This window comes from Mastacembelus armatus, chromosome 3 (assembly GCF_900324485.2).
Source record: "Mastacembelus armatus chromosome 3, fMasArm1.2, whole genome shotgun sequence".
Lineage (NCBI taxonomy): Eukaryota > Metazoa > Chordata > Actinopteri > Synbranchiformes > Mastacembelidae > Mastacembelus > Mastacembelus armatus.
The window spans coordinates 12,813,589-12,833,812 of NC_046635.1; the positions used below are offsets into that span (position 1 = coordinate 12,813,589).

Sequence of the window (20,224 nt, forward strand, 5' to 3'; positions counted from 1 at the left end):
TTTAATTCATATTTAATTTGTAGTTAAAACATAACCCTATGAGTCTTATAGATAATATTATCATTTAAAAATCCAACCTGTGCCCAACAGCCGAATTGGTCACTATTGTAATAATTCACAATTAAATAACAGAGGATTTGATTATACAGAACAAGCACGTGCACAGTTAAGTAAAATTTTAGCTTTATTAGAAATGCAGTTTATAAAAAATTATGAATGAAAAGTCAAGTAAAAATATTTGATAGTAGAACCCATCTATAATGTAATGCCACATCGCATCTGAATTTCATATATCAACACATACAGATTTTTTTATTTACTATAAAAAATAGAAAAATATCAGATAAAATATCATTTTTTTCCATCCAAATGGTCGTCACATAAAGAAGCAACTCCACTGCAAAAACAACAGAAAAGGCAATGTTGAAATAAACTCTTTGAGAACTAAATAGCCTACATATCAGTAGTTTTTAAAGAAAAAAATGATTTGTTAATCATGTCACCAGAATGAATCTGTTGAGCTGTGTCTAATATATGATATATACTATTCTTGAGCTAAACAATACTACTCTTGTGAAATATTAAAAGAGGACAGACACAGAGTTTGGGTTGTCACTGTACATGCACAAATATGGGATTAATCTTATACAAAATATTAGGGACATATTAATATTAAAAGGCAGCTTAAATGTTTTACTGTAACAACACTTGCACTTACAAATTTTTATGTCTCCAATGTGATTGTTATAAATTTAGAAAGTCAAACTAATTGTGATACTAGCTTTCACATGACTGCAACTTGTCAGTGTATGTCAAGGAAGTAAGGGACGTCCCTAATATGTTGCATGTTCAGTCTAGTACACACTGAAGAACTCCTGTCAGGTGTGGTACTGCTCACAGTTCAGGCGGTGATGGGCATGTTGTCCCTGTAGCAGGCCGACCTCTGGGGGCCACTGTAACTGCACAAGTCCTGGTAGATGTGGGCCATCTGGTCAGTGGCCACATCGTTGGACATCCCCTCCAGGTTTGGGTTGTTGCAGTAAGACTGAGAGCGGCGCAAGTTAACTGCCTCCAGCAGGTGCTGACAGTTTACCATTGTGATCTGCCACAGGGAGAAGAAACAGAAAGACACATTTTATTGTCAGTACTTGAAGTGTCCTGGGAAGGTTTCTAGACACTACCTTTTAGGTCGAAAAACTGATATTGATGTTGCTCAGTTTGTCAGCTGTTTAAATGAAGCACATGTTAAAGCCTCACCTGTACAATAATCAGTTTGCTCTTAGCATTGCAGAGATCATGGAGCTCCTCTCCAAAACACAGAGTCACTGTTGGATCAGGAGCAGGGAACTGACCCTCCTGGTACATCTGTAGAGCTGGAACATATAATTACAAACAATCTTCCATTACCATGCTGCTTGCTTTAGGCGTTGATGTAAAATATATGTGTATGAAGATTTTTTTTTAAAAATGCCCCTACTATCTAACACAGGTATGGTAAAGAAATTTTGCGAAATTTATGTTTTTCATAAATTACCCTTACCTTGAAGAAACCTTCCAGTGTCAAAAATCTTGACTACAGCATCCCTCTCAAGTTTACAAGGCATGGGGCTGTATTGCGAGCCCACTTCCCCAAGCCCGCTCCAGAAGACACGGCTTTGGCACAGCCTTTTGATGAAGATACCCTCTTGGTTGGCACGGACCAGTACGCCTCTCTCCAGGTGGCCGAGGAGCTTTCGAGTGACGTAACGCTGGCGGTCGTACTCAATGTGCTCAGCAGGGGGGAAATGAACACTCTGCATGCTGTCTGAACTGTAGAGGGTGCCACGACCAAGGTGCTGCTGTGGGGAGATCCGGCAGCCTTCAGGGTGAGTCACCAGTGTGCTCTGTACCAGCTTTCCTCCATAGAAGAAAGTGATCATCATTTGGGAGAAAGCTGCAGAAAAAACACTTAGTGAGTTAAAAAAAAAAAGTGTCACAAAAAATTATAAAATGCATATACCTTGCAAGTTGCAATCCTTTTATTTTATTATTACTATTATTAAGTTAAGATCTGATCTTATTATGATGTTTTTATATATAACATGAATGAATACCTGAGCCGAGACTCCCTGATGGCAAAGGGTCCTGATGCTGTGGGAAAGCTGTGAATTACAGGAGAAGGAGGTGAAGCCTTTTTAACACAGTGGACATGGCCACACTGACATGTTTTGCTGCATCATCAGAAATACGATTTCTCTAGCACGATCTCCCAAAGAAATAATCACCTTAGTCAGCAAACTTCAACAGGATGTTAGTCAATTGTTCCATTGCAGAATTCAACAGACACGCAAATAATGTCTATTTTGCACCCCCAGCTGTCACTGAGCTTTCCACTGTGGTTACTTTCAAAGACAGTAAAGCTTATATAGCACTAACATTCCTGAGTTGAGGGTTGAGACAAAGGGAAGAGATATGCCCAGACAGACACTGGTGGAACCATGAACTGCTAAATGGCAGGTAAATAAAGACTTGTCTTACCATTGATGCTGCCCTGGGACCAGTACTCAGGACTAGCTTGGATACTACAGCTTTCTTCCTGTAAAAATTAAACAACATAATACGTTTTCACTAACAAAACACCTTTGTACACTTCATAGTCAAGTGGGAGGGTGTGCAGCAAGTGTTACTGCAGAGAGTACAAAAGCTGAATACCAATAAGGGCAAAGTGCATCTAGAAACAGCTGTGACAGGAGGTGGGGGCAGAAGTGAGAAACAAAATGATGGTGCAAAGTAAAATATTGTCTCACCTCTTTAATGAGATCTTCTAATTCGGCAGGGCTGCAGTCCATGTCAGTGATATCACCAGAGCTGGTGGTAGCTGGTATGGCCATCACTGAACTTTTTCCATCTGTGGGCAAAATAATGGTACACTGTGACTCTTTTCATGGTACAAAAGTAGTTTCGCTTGCTGCACTGCCTTCTCATGGCTCATAATTTTTACATTTAACCCAGTAATTATTTCCTGCACCATTCATTGCAGTGGAAGCTCTAATCTAATTTACAGAATAGCAGTATGTACCAAAAATGCAGATGCATAGTAGACCACTTTTTGAATTTTAAATAAAAATAAACATATAAGCCATAATAAGAAAAACTCACGTTTCTGCTCTTCCTCAGGGACAATGCGATAGACTTTATATGGCTCAGAGATATCAAGCTGAGACCTTTCTGTCACTTCTTCAAAGTCAGGACTTTTATTGAGCGCACAGCGAAGTCTGGTCTTCCATGTCGCGGGCTCAGCTTTGTCCCCTTCCTTAAATTTGCCTTTAAACACAGCCCAGGCCTGTGGATGGAAAAACAGAATTTTAGGATGGTAGGCCTAGTGCCATCCACCAGTCAAAGGCTTCAATTAGAAACATGTAAGTTGTCCTTTTCCCTCAAACGTTCATAAAATAAGAAAGAAAGGAAAAACGTGATTTTCTGTGTTAAAAACGTTTTACTAGGCTGAAAATGACGTAAATTTATTAAACTTTCTTCAAGAAAAATGGGAGAAAAAAGTCAAAACAATGCTATTCGGAGCCAGAAATTGTTATTGCCATTTGCCCACAAAAGAACAAAACGGGTTAGAGAAATCAACAATTTATAATCAACTTTTGGTTTTACGCAAAGCGCTGCGCTAAACCAATATAAAGTAATCTGAAACTACCCAGGATTTCTGACAAACCTTAAAAATGGATGCGTCCACTTCTTGGTTGTAGTCCTGTTTGCCTGCGTGCTTCCATGGAATTCGGAACATAGTGTGGCTTTCATCCTCCCACTGAAGTCCAGAGTACTGCCCGCTCTGGATCTGCTCCATCAGCCACTGCTTCAGTCTCCGACCTCCCGAGTTTGACATCTTAATGGAGAAAACTTGCTTTGGGATTGTTTACCTGTACCAAAATGAGAGTGATGAGATTTATAGTAGTAAAATTTGGTATATATTACCATTTACTCCGCTCCAAACTGTTTTATTAAGTCAAGGTAAAATTATCTAAATTGGTATTGTACAACCTTCTCCCTTTAGGTTTGAAATCAAAAGTAAAAGTACTTACCGTTTGGTAAGCAGTGGTGCTCTTGGCCCTGTATGTGGTATCCTGATATGCAGATATAAGGCTCTCTGTCAGATTTAATCTAACGAGTTCTCCCTCTTACATGTCCATCAGGTTTATTGTGCTCCGTGTTATGAATGAAATAGCTGGGACATGATTTGACAACGCTGCCTGGCTCTGACCAATTGCTGCGTTCAAACTTCAGTAGCCCGGCCCATTACGGAAGCGTTGTTCTCCGAACCCTGGGCATTTACAAGAAATGGCCTGACACGCGAAGTTTGTAGTTGCTGCCCACGCCAAAGCTACGCAGCACTGAATAAACCCGGAGAGTCACAAGTTACCTTGTGTCGCGGGGAATTTCTGCTCTCCAGACCAAGGTAATGCGTCCCTTTCACGCCCACTCAGCTCTGATGTGAAACCTCAGGGAGTTGTTTATGCAGGTACTGTACAACAGCCTACTTTCACTTGACCATGAGTTCTGGGAGATATTTTATGCAATATCAAAATAGTTCAAAATATGATATTGGGAGGCTAATGACGAAAGATTAGTAAATTACAAGGAAAAACATCAGATATAATTTTAGAAGTGGGATTCACAGTTATTACTAAGTAATGACAAGGTTGTGTTTAATTTCTATCAAACATCTTCATGGTCATCTGTTAAAGGTCTCCTGGTTCATGCTGTTACCATTAAACAATATCCACAATATCATATTGTTTTGAGAAAGTGCTCCACGTTTCCCCCCCATCAACTATTATTTTAGCACTGATGTGAACCTGAATGGAGTAGCTGATCAGTCACCAGAAAATTAACTGTTATGGTTTCAGTCATTTTCAAGCAAATATATTGAGTTCCCGCTGGTCAGTTCTAAGGACTGGCCTCTCTTATGTGATAGTACATGGATGTGGTATGGTATTATGCGATAGGACATAGATACATGGATAACTTGAGGTTGAATGGATGAAACACCTGTTTTAAAGACATTACTTTAGGCTTAAGGTATATAAGGAATACGTTCTTTTTATATATGTTTTGATAATTTATAGACCATAATTCTTATTTGCAGTCCTAGATAAATGGTTTTGCTGATGTATAGCACCATATGATCAATACATCCATATCTGACAAAATCTAATCAAAACCTGTTCAATTCAACAGGCCTTTTATAATCAGCATCACTTTTGTTTGATAATGAGATAATGACACCAGTTTTACTGAACAGATGAAAGTTTCCTCAGTTTCCTCCTTTCACTATCACCTTCTACAAAATTTACTGTAAGCCTGAATTTTTTGTTCGTGGCACATTAGCTTGCTCAACCAACATAGACCATAAGAACGCCAGTTTACAAGCTCTTTGTTCAGCCATGAAAAAAAAGGCAAAATAAACACATACCGGTACAGAGTACAGTATCTCACAGAAGTGAGTACCACCCCTCACATTTTTGTAAATAATTTATTATATATTTTCATGTGACAACACTAAAGAAATGACATGACATGCTACAATGTAAAGTAGTAAGTGTACAGCTTGTATAACAGTATAAATTTGCTGTCCCCTCAAAATAACTCAACACACAGCCATTAATGGCAACAAAAGTGAGTACATCCCTAATTGAAAATGTCCAAATTGGGCCCAAAGTGTCAATATTTTGTGTGACCACCATTATTTTCCAACACTGCCATAACCCTCTTGGGCATGGAGTTCACCAGAGCTTCACAGGTTGCCGCTGGAATCCTCTTCCACTCCTCCATGATGACATCACAGAGCTGGTGGATGTTAGAGACCTTGCACTCATCCACCTTCCGTTTGAGGATGCCCCACAGATGCTCAATAGGGTTTAGGTCTGGAGACATGCTTGGCCAGTTCATCACCTTTACCCTCAGCTTCTTCAGCAAGGCAGTGGTCATCTTGGAGGTGTGTTTGGGGTCGTTATCATGCTGGAATACTGCCCTGTGGTCCAGTCTCTGAAGGGAGGGGGTCATGCTCTGCTTTAGTATGTCACAGTACATGTTGGCATTCATGGTTCCCTCAATGAACTGTAGCTCCCCAGTGCCGGCAGCACTCATGCAGCCCCAGACCATGACACTCCCACCACCATTCTTGACTGTAGGCAAGACACACTTTTCTTTGTACTCCTCACCTGGTTGCTGCCACACAGGCTTGACAACATCTGAACCAAATGAGTTTATCTTGGTCTCATCAGACCACAGGACACGGTTCCAGTAATCCATGTCCTTAGTCTGCTTGTCTTCAGCAAACTGTTTGCGGGCTTTCTTGTGCATCATCTTTAGAAGAGGCTTCCTTCTGGGACGACAGCCATGCAGACCAATTTGATGCAGTGTGCAGCGTATGGTCTGAGCACTGACAGGCTGACCCCCCACCCCTTGAACCTCTGCAGCAATGCTGGCAGCACTCATACGTCTATTTCCAAAAGGCAACCTCTGGATATGACGCTGAGCACGTGCACTCAACTTCTTTGGTCGACCATGGCGAGGCCTGTTCTGAGTGGAACCTGTCCTGTTAAACTGCTGTATGGTCTTGGCCACTGTGCTACAGCTCAGTTTCTGGGTCTTGGCAATCTTCTTATAGCCTATGTAGAGCAACAATTCTTTTTTTTTCCAGATCCTCTGAGAGTTCTTTGCCATGAGGTGCCATGTTGAACTTCCAGTGACCAGTATGAGAGACTGAGGGCAACAACACCGAATTTAACACACCTGCTCCCCATTCACACCTCTGAGACCTTGTAACACTAACGAGTCACATGACACCGGGGAGGGAAAATGGCTAATTGGGCCAATTTGAACATTTTCACTTAGGGGTGTACTCACTTTTGATGCCAGTGGCTTAGACATTAATGGCTGTGTGTTGAGTTATTTTGAGGGGACAGCAGATTTACACTGCTATACAAGCTGTACACTCACTACTTTACATTGTAGCAAAGTGTCATTTCTTCAGTGTTGTCACATGAAAAGATGTAATAAATTATTTACAAAAATGTGAGGGGTGTACTCACTTCTGTGAGATACTGTATATTAGCAAATTAACATCAGTCTAAGGTAATTGTAACTCTGAAACCAAAAATATTAGGGTGATAGACTAAGTGGAATTAATAGAACTCAACTGGCCTGCACACAAAATGCATTCCCAAGAGCTAAGTGAAGGAGTGTTTCCTGGAAGCTATTGTTCATTGTATTGTACTTTTGTATTTTGGCAAGTAATTCATTGAAGAAGCATCTTTGATAGGTTTCATTCCTTTGTGTCTCTTTTTCATAGTGCGTAATTGAATTTTCTTTAATTAGTTTTAACATCAAATATACTGCTTGATATTCATTTCATCAGATAGTTTTTCTTGTAAAATTAAAGGTCTTATTTGCAAAAGAACATGTTATAATTGAATGTAGAATTTTTGTTTAAAGTTATGATTTCAGAAAATATAATAAAATGGTGTCGTCATTACAGCATATACTCCAACTCTATTCTTATTGTCTTTCACAGATGTTCTACTTCTGGAAAATCCCTTTTACAGTTCAAATATACAATAAACTACTCAATTTTTCACAATGACTGTCTAATAGTAAGAGATTTACCACAGTTTATTGTCACAAAGCTGCACAGTCAGGCTTGTGGTAGGAAGCAGCATTACCAGGTGATCTGCTGAGTAAAATCCTGAGCAATTTGTGAGGTTTCTACAAAGGTAAAGCTATTCCGGGGTTTACTCAGTGTTACCAAGCTGCTTCATGAGTCGAGCACCTGATCTATTGGTGAGTTGTGTTCTCTAATACTATCCATGTATTGTATAGTAATTTTCATGTATTCATTTTACATACACACAGACTCATACCATGGTGTAGTAGATTTATTAGCATTTTCATTATTCATTTCCATATTCAATCACTGCATTTATTATAAAACACAAAACACCATAACTATCTAATTGAAACACTTACTGTACCAATGAATTTATAACACAAACTTTCTAAAAATGAGATTTGTCATAATACAAAGATAAATCAGTAAAATCAGGAAGACTTTAGCATTTAGACTGCAGTGATTCTTCATGTGTAGTTATAGTTTAACTCAGCTGTACTGTAACGCGGACCCATTGCTCCAGCCACACTCAGAGCCTGGCCCATCGATTTCAGTGAGCAGGCACAGCTTGCTATTGACTATTATAACCTAATAACGTCAGTAGCAGTTGGAACGAATAAAGTAAGTTCTTAATCTTAAACAGTGATTTCTAACACGAGTCTTCATAGCCTATGGCATGTTGCAAATTTAAACATTTTTATATCAATGTTGTTTCATGAACAGATATTTTTATTTTTATATAAAACCTCCTATGTAAAAATTATTTTAAAATGTCAATAAAGTCGATGGACGTATACTGCATCTATGAGATGGACAGGCCCAGCGATCAACAATGGGTATACTTCGATGTGATATGTATTGCTTAATGGACCATCTCGCCAATTTTGAAACTTTGTCCTCTTGTTACTTCTAGTTGTATGTCTTTTAAAGGCCACGTTATGAATCTTCTCTGCAACTCTACAGCTAACTGAAGCAGCCTATTCTACTACAAATGGCACCCCTGGCTTATCTGACATCAGCTGATGGTGAACAAACTACACATTGTTTAGCTTCTGCACTTTTTCCTTTTGACCTCTGCCTGATAAAAGAGAAATGAGCAACAGTTTTTTTTTTGACTGGGAATTAACAGAGCCAACTCACAGTATTCCCTCTCCAGCCCCCTGCCAATACAATAACAGCTGAACCATGTGGCACTGTGTTTGTGCTGGATTTTGTTGCAGCCATTGGTATGAACCAAATGAAACAAGAAACACCAAATATTCAACCACTACCTGTAAACAAGTGCTTTGGGCTGGAGACTGGTTTACAACAGTAATAGGTTCATTCTTCTTAGTGGACAGCTTACAATATGTACTAATAACACCATGACCATTGTTTGTTTATTGTGTGGTGTTTGCAATGTTAGTGGTGTTCTGACCTTTGACAAACAGTAGTGCTTGCTTTCAGTCGAATGCACATGTTTTTTTTTATATACAAAAACTGTAATCTTTTAGTCTGGGAACTTCCCTAAGTGAGTGCTGATCAAAGGTTAACCATCCAGACCATGGACAAGAGTGCTAATCAGAATATTTGGTTGTAGGTCTGAGGATATCACTGGACATGCACCTCATTTAAGGCTAAATGATCCTTTAATACAGGATCAGTCAGTCATGTCTTGAAGGATACCAAGCTGAGCAATGCAGATGTAAAGAGTCCACATAGAAGCAGAATTTTGTTCCATGGCTAAGGAGCTGAGGTGTTTAGAGTAAGGCGTCTGGGAGCACCAATAGCCCTGTTGTGACCTTAGCCCAATTCTAAATCAACGTCCACTGCTTAAAAATAATGCAAATAAAGTATAAAAAATCTGCTTTGCTTATATGGAGTTATTTATTGCAGAATAATAGTTACTGGTGTTTTGCAGACAGCCTTCGGCAGGATTTTGGCAGGAGCAGAGGCTCAGGTTTCAGCTGCTGCCTTCACGACCATGAGAATGGGATGGCAGAGTACAGACACCCCACTTGATCAGGCAGTGTTCTGTTCCTCTCCCTTGGCTCTCCTGTTGCTCTGTGTATTGCCTTAGCAGGGCACCCACCTGCTCCTGGTCATTGAATGGAATGGGCTGGAATCTAGATCGTAACCATGCTCGGTACTGTGGACAAGAGAAGAGACAAAAAGAAATTTAACAAAATAAACATTAAGTTTAACTAAAATATCACATTAACTGGAAGGAATTACAGCCATTTTTATACATAGATCCCCATTTTAAGTAGCTCAAAAGTGATCGGAGATAATATATAACATAAAAATATACAGTGTATTATGCAAAGATTATTTTTAATACTTGCAAATTCAGTGCAGTTAGTGACCAAAGGGTGGAACCCATGAACATGACCAAATGCAGACTTTCTTTTGCTTTGCCTTCTTTATTGCAGCTGCCTTTAGGTACTCCTTGTTTGTAGGTCCTTCTGCCTTCAAAACCCCTTTGCAACATCCACACCAGTGAAGAAAACTTTTCAGGGGTTAGGGATATCATTTTCAAAGTCTACAGTCAAGAGGCCCTTTGATTTAATGTAAATGAAAGCAAACGCAGAGGGTTTACCTCAAGGTGCTAACACTCAAGAATAGAAAAACCTGATTCGTAAAGTGTATAAAGAAGGAAACAGAGAAACCCAAGAGCTTCTCAACCTAAAGAAACTGAATATTCTTCAATGACCTCAACTCAAGTGAGCATGCTTTTCATCTGGATAAGACCCAGAAACACGTAGCACCTGATGGCAACTGCTTCAATTCAAAGACATTGTAGTGATGTTCGGAGGCAAAATTAGAAAAAATTGGTCACCAGCCAAAAATAAAATAATAATAAATATAGCTACCAATAACACTTTCACATAACAAAATGTGAAAATGAGAGTGAAAATTTATAGTAAAATTATGTTTTTAATTTGCCTTTTGTATGGGCAGTTTTGTGGCAATAAATGTTGAAGCAGTTTGTCTCCATTTAATTGTTAGTTTGGTTAACAGCTTAATTGTTAGTTTCTTAAATTTAGATTGTTCTTTTTATGAAAAAGCCTACATTTTGTAACATCCAAACTAACAAGTGACAGTATGAAAGATTTCATAAGCTGAACTGAACTTTGCCTAATTGGACTGTATGGTCTGATATAATATTTGCATTTATTAAATTTCTTTCTATTAAGAGGTGGTCACTCGAACAATAATGGCCCTGGCCTGCAGTAGGGCTTAACAGATGGTAGTAGAGGGCAGGACACAGAGCCTTTATTGAAACACTTCTCAGGAAATGCCTCAGCAGTTGGTTCTCTGCAGACATTCCAGCCCACAGTCACCTGAGATTCAGGATTTCCCCTAACTCCTTTTACACTCTCCTTTTGGCTCAAGGAAAATGCCTTTAGAAAGTCAAGTTACTGTGTTTTTCTAATCATGGAATTTCATGGAAATTCATGGCATGTCAAATTTATCTGTGTATATTAACAAAGCCTAAATCTAGTAGCTTGGACCTGTTGTCCCTTATCCTGCCAGACTACCCTGCGATATATTAAAGTTGCCCGACTTCGATATGTAGTCTGCTGATGGACACTGCCAAGTCAAAATGGTCTGTAGTAGTGGTTTGTCATGAGTTTTATGATTTGACTATAAGGTTGATTCAAAGTGGTTCATTCCAAATGAAACAAGATGAGCAGCAATAGCATACTCACAAGGCTTAAATTACTGAAGTGCCTTTTAACAATTTTCATAGCTATAAATAAGCTCTCAGTCCAAATGCTTCAATGACAGAGACTGCAAATCTAGAAGGCTTAAAATCCTGTACTAACATGTGGAGCCACTACATTTACACCATATAGACAGCTGGATGACAACATATTGGGTGCAGAGTTTTGCACAGATTACAACTCCTGCCAATCGAGCTGTCCACAAAATGCCATTTTGTATTTTCAATTTGTCATACAAATTACGTTGCCAGTTGTTTCAATTTAAATCGTTTTAATCATGTTTTGTTCACACAACAGATTCTTTGATCAGGTCATAAAGAAGAGGGAAGATTATTACATGTGTGGAGCTTCTGGTACTTGGCGTAATGGCTTTTTGGAGCCAAAAACTAAACCAGTATAAATTGTTTACAAAGGCAGTCGTTTATGAATATCTTATTTAGGCGGCATGGTGGGGCAGTGGTTAGCACTGCTGCCTCACAGAATCAAGGTTCTAGGTTCAAATCATGTTCAACCCTGGGGTCTTTATGTGTGGAGATGACATGTTCTCCCTGTGTCTTTAGTTTTCAATAAAGCCTTTAGTTTGCATGCTTGGGTACAGTCCAATCATTTCCCACTAACACAACAGATAGCACTCTGATGGGCTTATATTAGGTGTTGTGCAACTGTCAGTGCTTTTAGTCAAACAATGTCAAATGTACCAAACATGATCACATTCCCATCAGGAATTTGGCATGACTTTAAAGTTGAGACAAAGACATCCCTTGTTACTGTGATCCTATGATAGTAACTGGTGTTGTTGGAGTTCAATTGATAACAATCCAACACTGCTGTCTTGAGGATTCTTTACTTTCTATCTGAGGCTGCTGTGGGAAAAGCACATTTGCAGACAACCCATTTCCCTTTAAATCCTCGAAATCAATGCCCAAACTACAGACAATTAGCATTTTTTTCAGTCATGTTATGTTGCAAGATGCTGACAGTAATGTTAAACACGTGATGAGCAGTACCAAGCTAATGCAATCACAGCAAACCCCCTGCAGTTCCCCTTCTGGCTGGGTCAGTGGTATTATAATAAAATCACACACAGTGTGCCATCAAGCACCTAAATTGCTGCAAAATGTTAAAGGCTGCAAACAGCTCTCTACAGTGTGCTCTTATACAATATACCCCACCCTGTCGAAATCCCAAATCTTGTTAAATGTTGTAGAGAAGATTGCTTGAAATTGCAGAAGTTTCCATACTCCATAAAATGTGAGAATATGATTAATACTTGAAAACTGCATCCAAATGACTCAACAACATTATCTTTAAAGACTAGAACCAGTATTTTTAATACAAGCATGTGTGTCATACATTATATTGCCAAACCTTTTCTCTGTAAATGCACCAAAGCAGATTTAAAATCAAAACTGGAAGTGTAAACCAGCTCATATTTTCCTAAAAGGTGATATTCTTCATGGTGAAAGAAAAAATAAATAAATATGAGCATTATAGAGTAGGACTTCTAGCTAGCATGTAACAGATATAAACAGTACTGTTCCCCACAAAGCTGTGTGAGTGTTAAAGCACCCAAAAAAACTGTTATATTACAGGAAGTCATACAGTATGTTGCATTTTTTCACAGGACAGCCCCCTTAATGTACAACAGAGGAGGATTAGGATTAGGAGCCTGATATTTAAATAAGGAATAATATTGAGAAGGAATTGTTTCTTTTCATATAATATTGAATATTGAAAACCTTACACAAAGAAAGTAAGATACACAAATCTGTGTTACATTTCCCAAGTTGAATAACTTATGCTCAACTTTTTTTTTTTTTGTCTCCTAAATTGATGTGAGGTTTGGTGCACTGTACTGCAGTTTACTTTCTGGCTGTATCCACCTTTCACTTCTGCCTGCTTAGCTGTAGAATTGTAGAGATGAATTACTATGAAACAGGCTGTGGTTGTTTCTTGAACTAACAGAGGTACAAACAATAATCAAATTATTACACAAATATAGTCATGCACAGACAGTTCCTTGCAACTGTGAGACACGTTTAACTGTTGACAGGCTAACCACCGACTGCATGTGCAGGGTGATGGATGGATGTGTCATATCCTGTGAGTTCCTGTGCATGTCTAAATGGCTTTCATCAACAACAGCACATAATATATTGTATGGACTATATGAAAGCATTACAGAATGCTAACAGATTATAGAGCTACTGTTAGAATATGCAGTTTAAATATAAAAAACACATAAGAAAAAACACACTTCATAACTTTAAATTCCTTCTGGCTTTAGGCTGCAACACTGCAAATTGTAAAAAGAGGGCTATCTGTAGGTATTGTGTATGTGGGTGTGCGTGCACGCATTCATCATTTGTGTTTTCTTTCATGTGTTTACCTCTGACACTCGTGTTGTCTGGTACTCTTGCAGCTGCTGCTGGAAACCATCGTTTGGGTCAACAAAAGAGCGAACGGCTCTGACTGCCGAGAGACACTCCTGCCAACTGTAGCGGGTGACAGTCATCAGGTAGGCCACTACCATGGTAGTGCTGCGGGACACACCTGCAAAGCTACAGCAATACAGGGGCCGGTTAGTTGGCTTGGCCATGGTCATAAAGCAGCTTGGTGTTTTACACCTTATTTCTTACTTGTAACTTGCCATTGGACCTTCTCATCTCGATATGGAATCAATGTTATGTCACTTGTGAAAATGTCTAAAACTAATGCTAAATGTGATTAGTTCTGATCATGCTAGTTGATGAAAGACAACCACAGCAAACAAGATTTGATACCCTCGGACGCCAACGAGGCTCTTCAGGTTATAGATTTAGACATAAAAACCTACCAGTGAACAAGACAAGAGCCACCATTCAGGCGGCATTCGTGGATGAAGCCAATGCACTCTTTAAAATGCTGTAATCTGGAAACAAAAAAAAAAATGCAATAGCACATATTAAATACTTTTAAAGTCTGACCAATCTATAGCACACAATTTTCTGTATATATAAACATTTCATGATTCATGAATAACTTTTGTTTTTACTGCTCATCAAAACAGAAAACTAGCGTCTTCTAAGGTAGAGTCAAATAAGTGTTGTAAAGCTAAAAATAGACTACACATTATAGGATATGAGAAAGGACACCTTGAAGTGAAACTCCTGTGTTGAGGCCCTAACTTTGTTTGAGATAGGCTGTTGAAACTGTGATAATGTGTTACTGTTCTGACTGTGATTTTTGAAACTGCAGGTAAATCTGGAAAATAGCATCAACAATGGGGCAGGTAGCTTTGATAGATTTTTTGTCAGGTCTAAAAACCAGGCATAATGAGATGATGTGGATTTTCTTTTGAATACTCATTTTGTCATGTGAGAAAGGTCAGGTCTATGCAAACAGAGAGTTTGTGGTAGACTAGACAGCGTAGACAGTAGAAACAAACCAGGGAAGTAACTGTCCTCATTTTTGTCTATCTGCACAATTTACCAGCTTCCAGAATTTATTTTAACTCTGCAACAAAATACAGCAAGTGGTTAATTCATGTTTACCCTTTTCTGTCTTCCAATCTTAAAAGACCACAGAGGCTGTTTGAGACTCAAAGATACAGGACAACTAAAAACACAAACACAAATTCTACCACACCCCAACCAAAAAACACAAACAAACTAGCATCTTATTATACAAGATGAGAGAAATGATTTTTATGTGATTTTTCTCTGAAATAACAATGAACATGAAGGAGCACCATACAGCGCAACTGCTCCTCAAATATCCTACAGTCAGGAAGCCCTGGTGGCATTTTGCATAATCAAAAAGTGCATGGCTGATAGCATTGCCTCCTGAGGAGCAGATGCTGGTTACTCAATAGCAGACAGAATAACAGACTGGGGCTAAAATAGATTGACCACCACTTTTCTTTTTTTCTCCTTCCTAACATCCAAACTCCTTTTCAAATGCTGTCTCCTCAGCACTTTCTTATGTCTTCTTAGCACCGAGGTTTCCGGCCATCTTGTTTAATATGCAGAAAGTTACCTTGTGACGAAGGGCTGGGGTTTTAATCAGCTGAACCCAGAGAATAAAACTGAAACAAAATCAAGTATCCATAAGAAATCATTACAAAAAGTAACAGAGGAAATGGTGCACATGCATACTCATTGCACAAATCTACATTTCATTTTGGAAAGGTTTGATGCAAATGAGTTTACACCTTCATGGTCAATGCACACTATACATTAAAATCATATCAGGATGTCATGTGAATGTTCACAAAAAGGGGAACCTGCGCAACTCACAACTATATAAATCAAAATTAAAAGGCTTTTTTTGTAATGTACTATTGTACTTTTTTGTATTCTTTTAGAGGGTGCTGACATCACAATCACCGCACTGGGTGTCAATCAGACAACACTGTCAACTGAACCTGATTTCCTGAGCTTGGAGAGCTTTATAGACATTTAAGATTTTTCAAACACTTAAACTGTGACAATTGCTCCAAAAAATGTGAGAAAGATAGTCTCTACTATGAATCCTACACATGGGAGGGGCCACCAGACCTGACCATAGGGGGCCCCTAGCTGGTGGTGAGCATAGTGGGGTGGCAGTTGCAGTCACCACTCCTGTCAGTCAGACCAGTGATTGTGACAGAAGGGGGTTTATTAAAGCCCTGGGTGGTCGAGACCAACAGCCAGATGTCACACTAAGGTTTCCTTCCTCTGCTGGTTGAGGGAAGGACACTGGATTGCGACAGTGGTGGTCAGACACCTCCAACTCAACCTAATCAGCAATATCTAACCAAACACTAAACCTCAATTCTGATTTCACGCAACTCTTAATTTCTGTTTTACTAACTAAAGCAACTAGAGTTCCTTTTACAACCACCAGACTTCACTTTCTGCAGAGCTTAAAATCACAATTATCCTCCCATTCCAAGCCAAAAAACCCAACTGGTCTTAAACATGTTCACATTTCAACTTAGCATTCACTTACAGTCTAACAGCAGATCCGTGAAACATTCATTTTTCTGGTGAGGTTGACTGACTTTCAGGAAATCTGAATGAAGAGTTTTGAACTGATAAGTACTCATACAGAATCTTCTATCTCTCTGACATTCAGCCAGATAACTGTCACATATTTTTATACTATGCTGAGAGCAAGTTAATTAGACATCAAACTATTTTCTTTTTCTCTTCTCCTGCTTCTCCCCTTATTTTTCTCTCTTTAACATGACCAGCCCCCCTATTGTACGGTCCCAGTCACTGCAGACACCACTGTTAACCCGTGGGTTAGAGAAGTGCTTCCTCAAACACATGGAGTCAACAGCAGCAGTAAGGAGGTTCACAGGGATGGCATGATGCCCTGGAGATATACACAGGAGTGCAGGAACCCTAACCAACCAGTAGAAGGTGCCACTACAGCAACAATAGCACCAGCTCACCAGGTCCAATAAGGATTTAAAAGTAAGTAGTCTACTTGGGTTGCAAGACATGATACTGTTCTTTTGTACTGATGCTCCAAGTGCAACCAGTGACACTGTAGATGCTTCTGTTTTGTGTCCTCAGCCTCAGTGCTGAGCATTTAGAATGACTACAGTTAGTGTTGCATGACCATACACAGAAATCAAGACAAATGCTGTGACTAATGTTTTGTTTTAGTGTGCTGCAAGGACAGAGGGACAGCTCATGCCTCTTTCAACACTACGCCTGCCTCCTTAATAAACAAAGGCACAGTGAATATGCTTACATACAGTTCTCTCTTACACACATGTACAAACATAGTGCTCATAAATTCCTAAAATATTCAGTCACAATGCTGAATTAATAAATATTGTTGGGTCTACCTTACTTCATATATCTGATAAAGTATTAAAATAAACTAAGGGCTACCGGTCATTTTGACTTCTGTATTGCTTAAATTGATATAATTACTGAATAAATTAAGAAAACCATTTTAGCAGTAAATGCCTAAAAATATGAGGATTTGCAATTAAGAAAGAAAAATCAATCCATTTTCTCAACTGTTAAAAATCTTCATATAATCTTTGCAACAGTTATTTTTGAGCCGTCACACCCTGGAACAGTAATCAGGAGGGTAACTGTTGAAACCACACAACATGACTCATCACTGCTTCAGAAACTCAGATGGACAATGACAATAAAAATCTGATTTATAAGCTGCGGTTCTGTGTCTAAATGTGTGTGTGTTTACTCACAGGTTCTGGCTAGAAGTATCAGTTGCATGAATACAAAGGTATGTCATGTCCTGTAAAACACACATGGAAAACTGTAACTGAAACAAAATTGTTAGAGCTGTTGCCTAGCAGAGCTAGCCTTACTTAAAATAACTATAATTAGAATTCAAAAAATAATTTACCCACTATTCAAAACAAGCATTATTAAATTTACGGACACCCGGATGTGACATGGTGAACGTGGATTTTGCTAAGGCACAATGAATGGCAAGCCCCATTGTAATAAATCTCTTCAATCTGCTATAAAGAATAGATTCCACGGGAGGCACGCTTGTCTGGAAAAGGTACTGAATAATACATTTAATGTCCCTGTCTCTGGTAATTACCAGTTTTATGCAGCTGTACAAACTTTACTTAATTTCTGCTATTATTAGTTCCTTGTCCATAGATGCCACACCACACAGCATTTAAACTGTCCTTTCAGCTAGAAAAAGCTATTGTGCCAACCATAACTCATCACCACCCCCCGGTGGCTAACCGGACCCATCACATTATTAAATATAAGCACAATCATAAAATCTCCGGGTGAAGCACTGGTTTGATTCATAAGGACTTGTCATGAAAACATCAAAAAGTACAAGCCAAGCTGGAGTATCCACCAACCTCAAACACAGGCTTAGCATTGTTGTACACAGACAGGATGTGGGTGATGCCATGCTTAGACAGACTCTCTCTGCTTTCTGCATCTGGAACAAGAAGAAAAGCTGTTATCAAACTATTTCACACTAAAAATGCTGAGCAGTTACACTGTAAGGAGCTGTAGGGGCATTTTATTTTCCTGTAACAGTAATGCATCAGTTAGTGCATTTAGGCCAGCGGTCACTTGCTGCTGTCACTTGAACTAATTTTAGCCATTTTACTTGTGCCATCATGTGGAGCCTTCATTGCGGCAGCTAAAGTTAGAAAGCAGCAAATGCCACACTAACTGGCAAGAGGTTGTTTCCAGCAAAGGGGTAATACACTAACAATTGTTGAATCTTATTTTATGTGAAGCTTCAACTTCTAGCTCCTTACATGTCTTTTGTCATTTACATCATTTTACTCTCACAGTAAAACTTTCACCTACAAAATCTGATATTTGATACTTAAAAAGCCTGTGTTACAAATGCCATGCATAAGGGACCTACTGTCTTTTGAAAAAGCCTGGCCCTATCCATATGTACTGGAGGTAATAAATTTACAAACATCAAAACAAGTTACATCATGTTCATCTTACCTCTTATATTGCCGAGGTAGAGCCCATCAACAACCTGTGAAGCAGCAGTCACAGACATGTTGCATACAGGTTAGAAATTTATTACAGTCCAGCCACAAAAATTTTCCCTTGACAGGAGCAAATGTCCCAAGTTGAACCAGATTGGATTTAAGGCTTAAGGTTTAAAAACCAGTCACCAGCAAAGGAAACATTCTGTACAGCCATACAAGGTGTGAAGCAGTGATGCATGATTATCAGGATAAGGTGATGAGTAGCGAGCAGCTGCCGTACAACTTTGGTACTAGGACCACAAGGCAGCGTTTGGCTGACAGAAATCAAGTTCTGGATTCACAGTAATAAATGTAAGACCCACTATAGATTGTAAGTGTACAAAATTGTAACGTGACATTAAAATTCACTGCTCCTACATTTGTGGTTCCAGTCTTTTGTTAAAATGTATTTTTATTTCTGCTGACTCAAAAAGTAAATGGCAATGTCACAGCACCATGATTAGGTGGGTAGATACAGATGTTGCACAAACTCCAAATAAAGTATATGTTCGTCAGAGCAAAACTCCAGGAGGCCTGTCATCAGAAGGTCAAAAGTCGGCAACAGAACAGGATGCATTCAGTGTCTTGCTTATGGGCATTCCAGCAGGGTGGAAACAGGGTGTTTCAGAACAAAAACGAAGTGTTATGGTTTAGGGTGACATTCTCAACCCACTATGCCAACCTGCTACATGCAGTATAAACATACATGTCACAGCTGTACCCATGACTGTTGTCCTGACTACATTTTGAAGTCAGATCTCAACCTTGTGGAAGTGTGCTGGTTGTATAGACATTATGGAACAGTTCAAAAGGCGAGCTGTGTGCTGCACTAAAAACTTCAGCAAGCAATACCCGCTGTGTTGGTGGTGGTTTGTACATTGTACGACGCCTACTACACAATAACAGTGTAGGACAGAGCCAAACTAGTGATGTGACTGATAAAGGTTAAGTAGGCTGGCGAAGAGTTTATACCACATATTGGAACGCACCAAAACAACAAACACAACCAAAGCCTACCTTATTCATTCCATTGCCCATTGTGGCTGTGAACCGGTTTACGGCGACCTACGGCACTTTAATGTGGAGAGCTGCTAACTTATACCGATATGGCACATGGACTCTGAATCCAAAACGCAAGGCTGGACACTGACTTTCAGCTTACAAAACAGCGAATAACCTTCGCTATGTTTGTCTTGTGTTAAACAACATTATTGAGGTCAAGCCTAAAACATGAATGTTAGTTATTCAGCCTTATCTACGCCTCATCTACGCCTCGGCTCCAACAGTTCAGTCATGCGGCAGCGTCTTCCGGATTGTTTTGACGCGAAGCAACGGAGCTGCAGATTCATCCGGTAAGTGACATCACAGCATGCTGCCATCAGC

The 20,224-nt window shown here is 39.3% G+C and overlaps 2 protein-coding genes and 1 long non-coding RNA gene across 4 annotated transcripts; 1 reads left to right on the plus strand and 2 right to left on the minus strand.

Annotated features, from left to right (window-relative positions):
- Window positions 1-372: 372 nt before the first annotated feature.
- Window positions 373-4,327, minus strand: irf8 (interferon regulatory factor 8). Its single transcript, XM_026319636.2, has 9 exons — window positions 4,071-4,327; window positions 3,704-3,908; window positions 3,139-3,322; window positions 2,787-2,887; window positions 2,518-2,575; window positions 2,094-2,141; window positions 1,541-1,933; window positions 1,258-1,373; window positions 373-1,102 (listed from the first exon to the last, which is right to left on the minus strand). Exons 2-9 carry the CDS (start codon window positions 3,872-3,874, stop codon window positions 902-904), a joined length of 1,272 nt encoding a protein of 423 aa, XP_026175421.1. The 5' UTR covers window positions 3,875-3,908; window positions 4,071-4,327; the 3' UTR covers window positions 373-901.
- Window positions 4,320-19,378, plus strand: LOC113137809 (uncharacterized). 2 transcript variants are annotated; one of them, XR_003296414.2, is made up of 5 exons: window positions 4,320-4,444; window positions 7,565-7,830; window positions 13,787-13,882; window positions 16,580-16,805; window positions 17,001-19,378. It is a non-coding gene; the product is annotated as an uncharacterized LOC113137809 (long non-coding RNA). The 2 variants fall into 2 exon arrangements; XR_004463278.1 differs by having other exon boundaries at window positions 4,372-4,507.
- On the minus strand, window positions 9,062-20,174 carry dusp22a (dual specificity phosphatase 22a). The gene is made up of 7 exons (XM_026319637.2): window positions 19,859-20,174; window positions 18,813-18,846; window positions 18,200-18,282; window positions 17,558-17,607; window positions 14,201-14,275; window positions 13,754-13,925; window positions 9,062-9,785 (listed from the first exon to the last, which is right to left on the minus strand). Exons 1-7 carry the CDS (start codon window positions 19,877-19,879, stop codon window positions 9,600-9,602), a joined length of 621 nt encoding a protein of 206 aa, XP_026175422.1. The 5' UTR covers window positions 19,880-20,174; the 3' UTR covers window positions 9,062-9,599.
- Window positions 20,175-20,224: the final 50 nt, after the last annotated feature.

Excerpts from the sequence above, each read along its gene's own strand:
- irf8 (XM_026319636.2), bottom strand. The coding sequence starts at position 3,874 with ATGTCAAACTCGGGAGGTCGGAGACTGAAGCAGTGGCTGATGGAGCAG. Across the intron at positions 2,888-3,138 it reads CCCTGAGGAAGAGCAGAAAC|ATGGAAAAAGTTCAGTGATG; the intron begins GTGAGTTTTTCT and ends TTTTGCCCACAG. Across the intron at positions 2,142-2,517 it reads GTCCCAGGGCAGCATCAATG|CTTTCCCACAGCATCAGGAC; the intron begins GTAAGACAAGTC and ends TGTAATTCACAG.
- dusp22a (XM_026319637.2), bottom strand. The coding sequence starts at position 19,879 with ATGGGCAATGGAATGAATAAG. Across the intron at positions 14,276-17,557 it reads GATACTTCTAGCCAGAACCT|ATTACAGCATTTTAAAGAGT; the intron begins GTGAGTAAACAC and ends TTTTGTTTCCAG. Across the intron at positions 9,786-13,753 it reads AGACAACACGAGTGTCAGAG|TACCGAGCATGGTTACGATC; the intron begins GTAAACACATGA and ends TCTTGTCCACAG.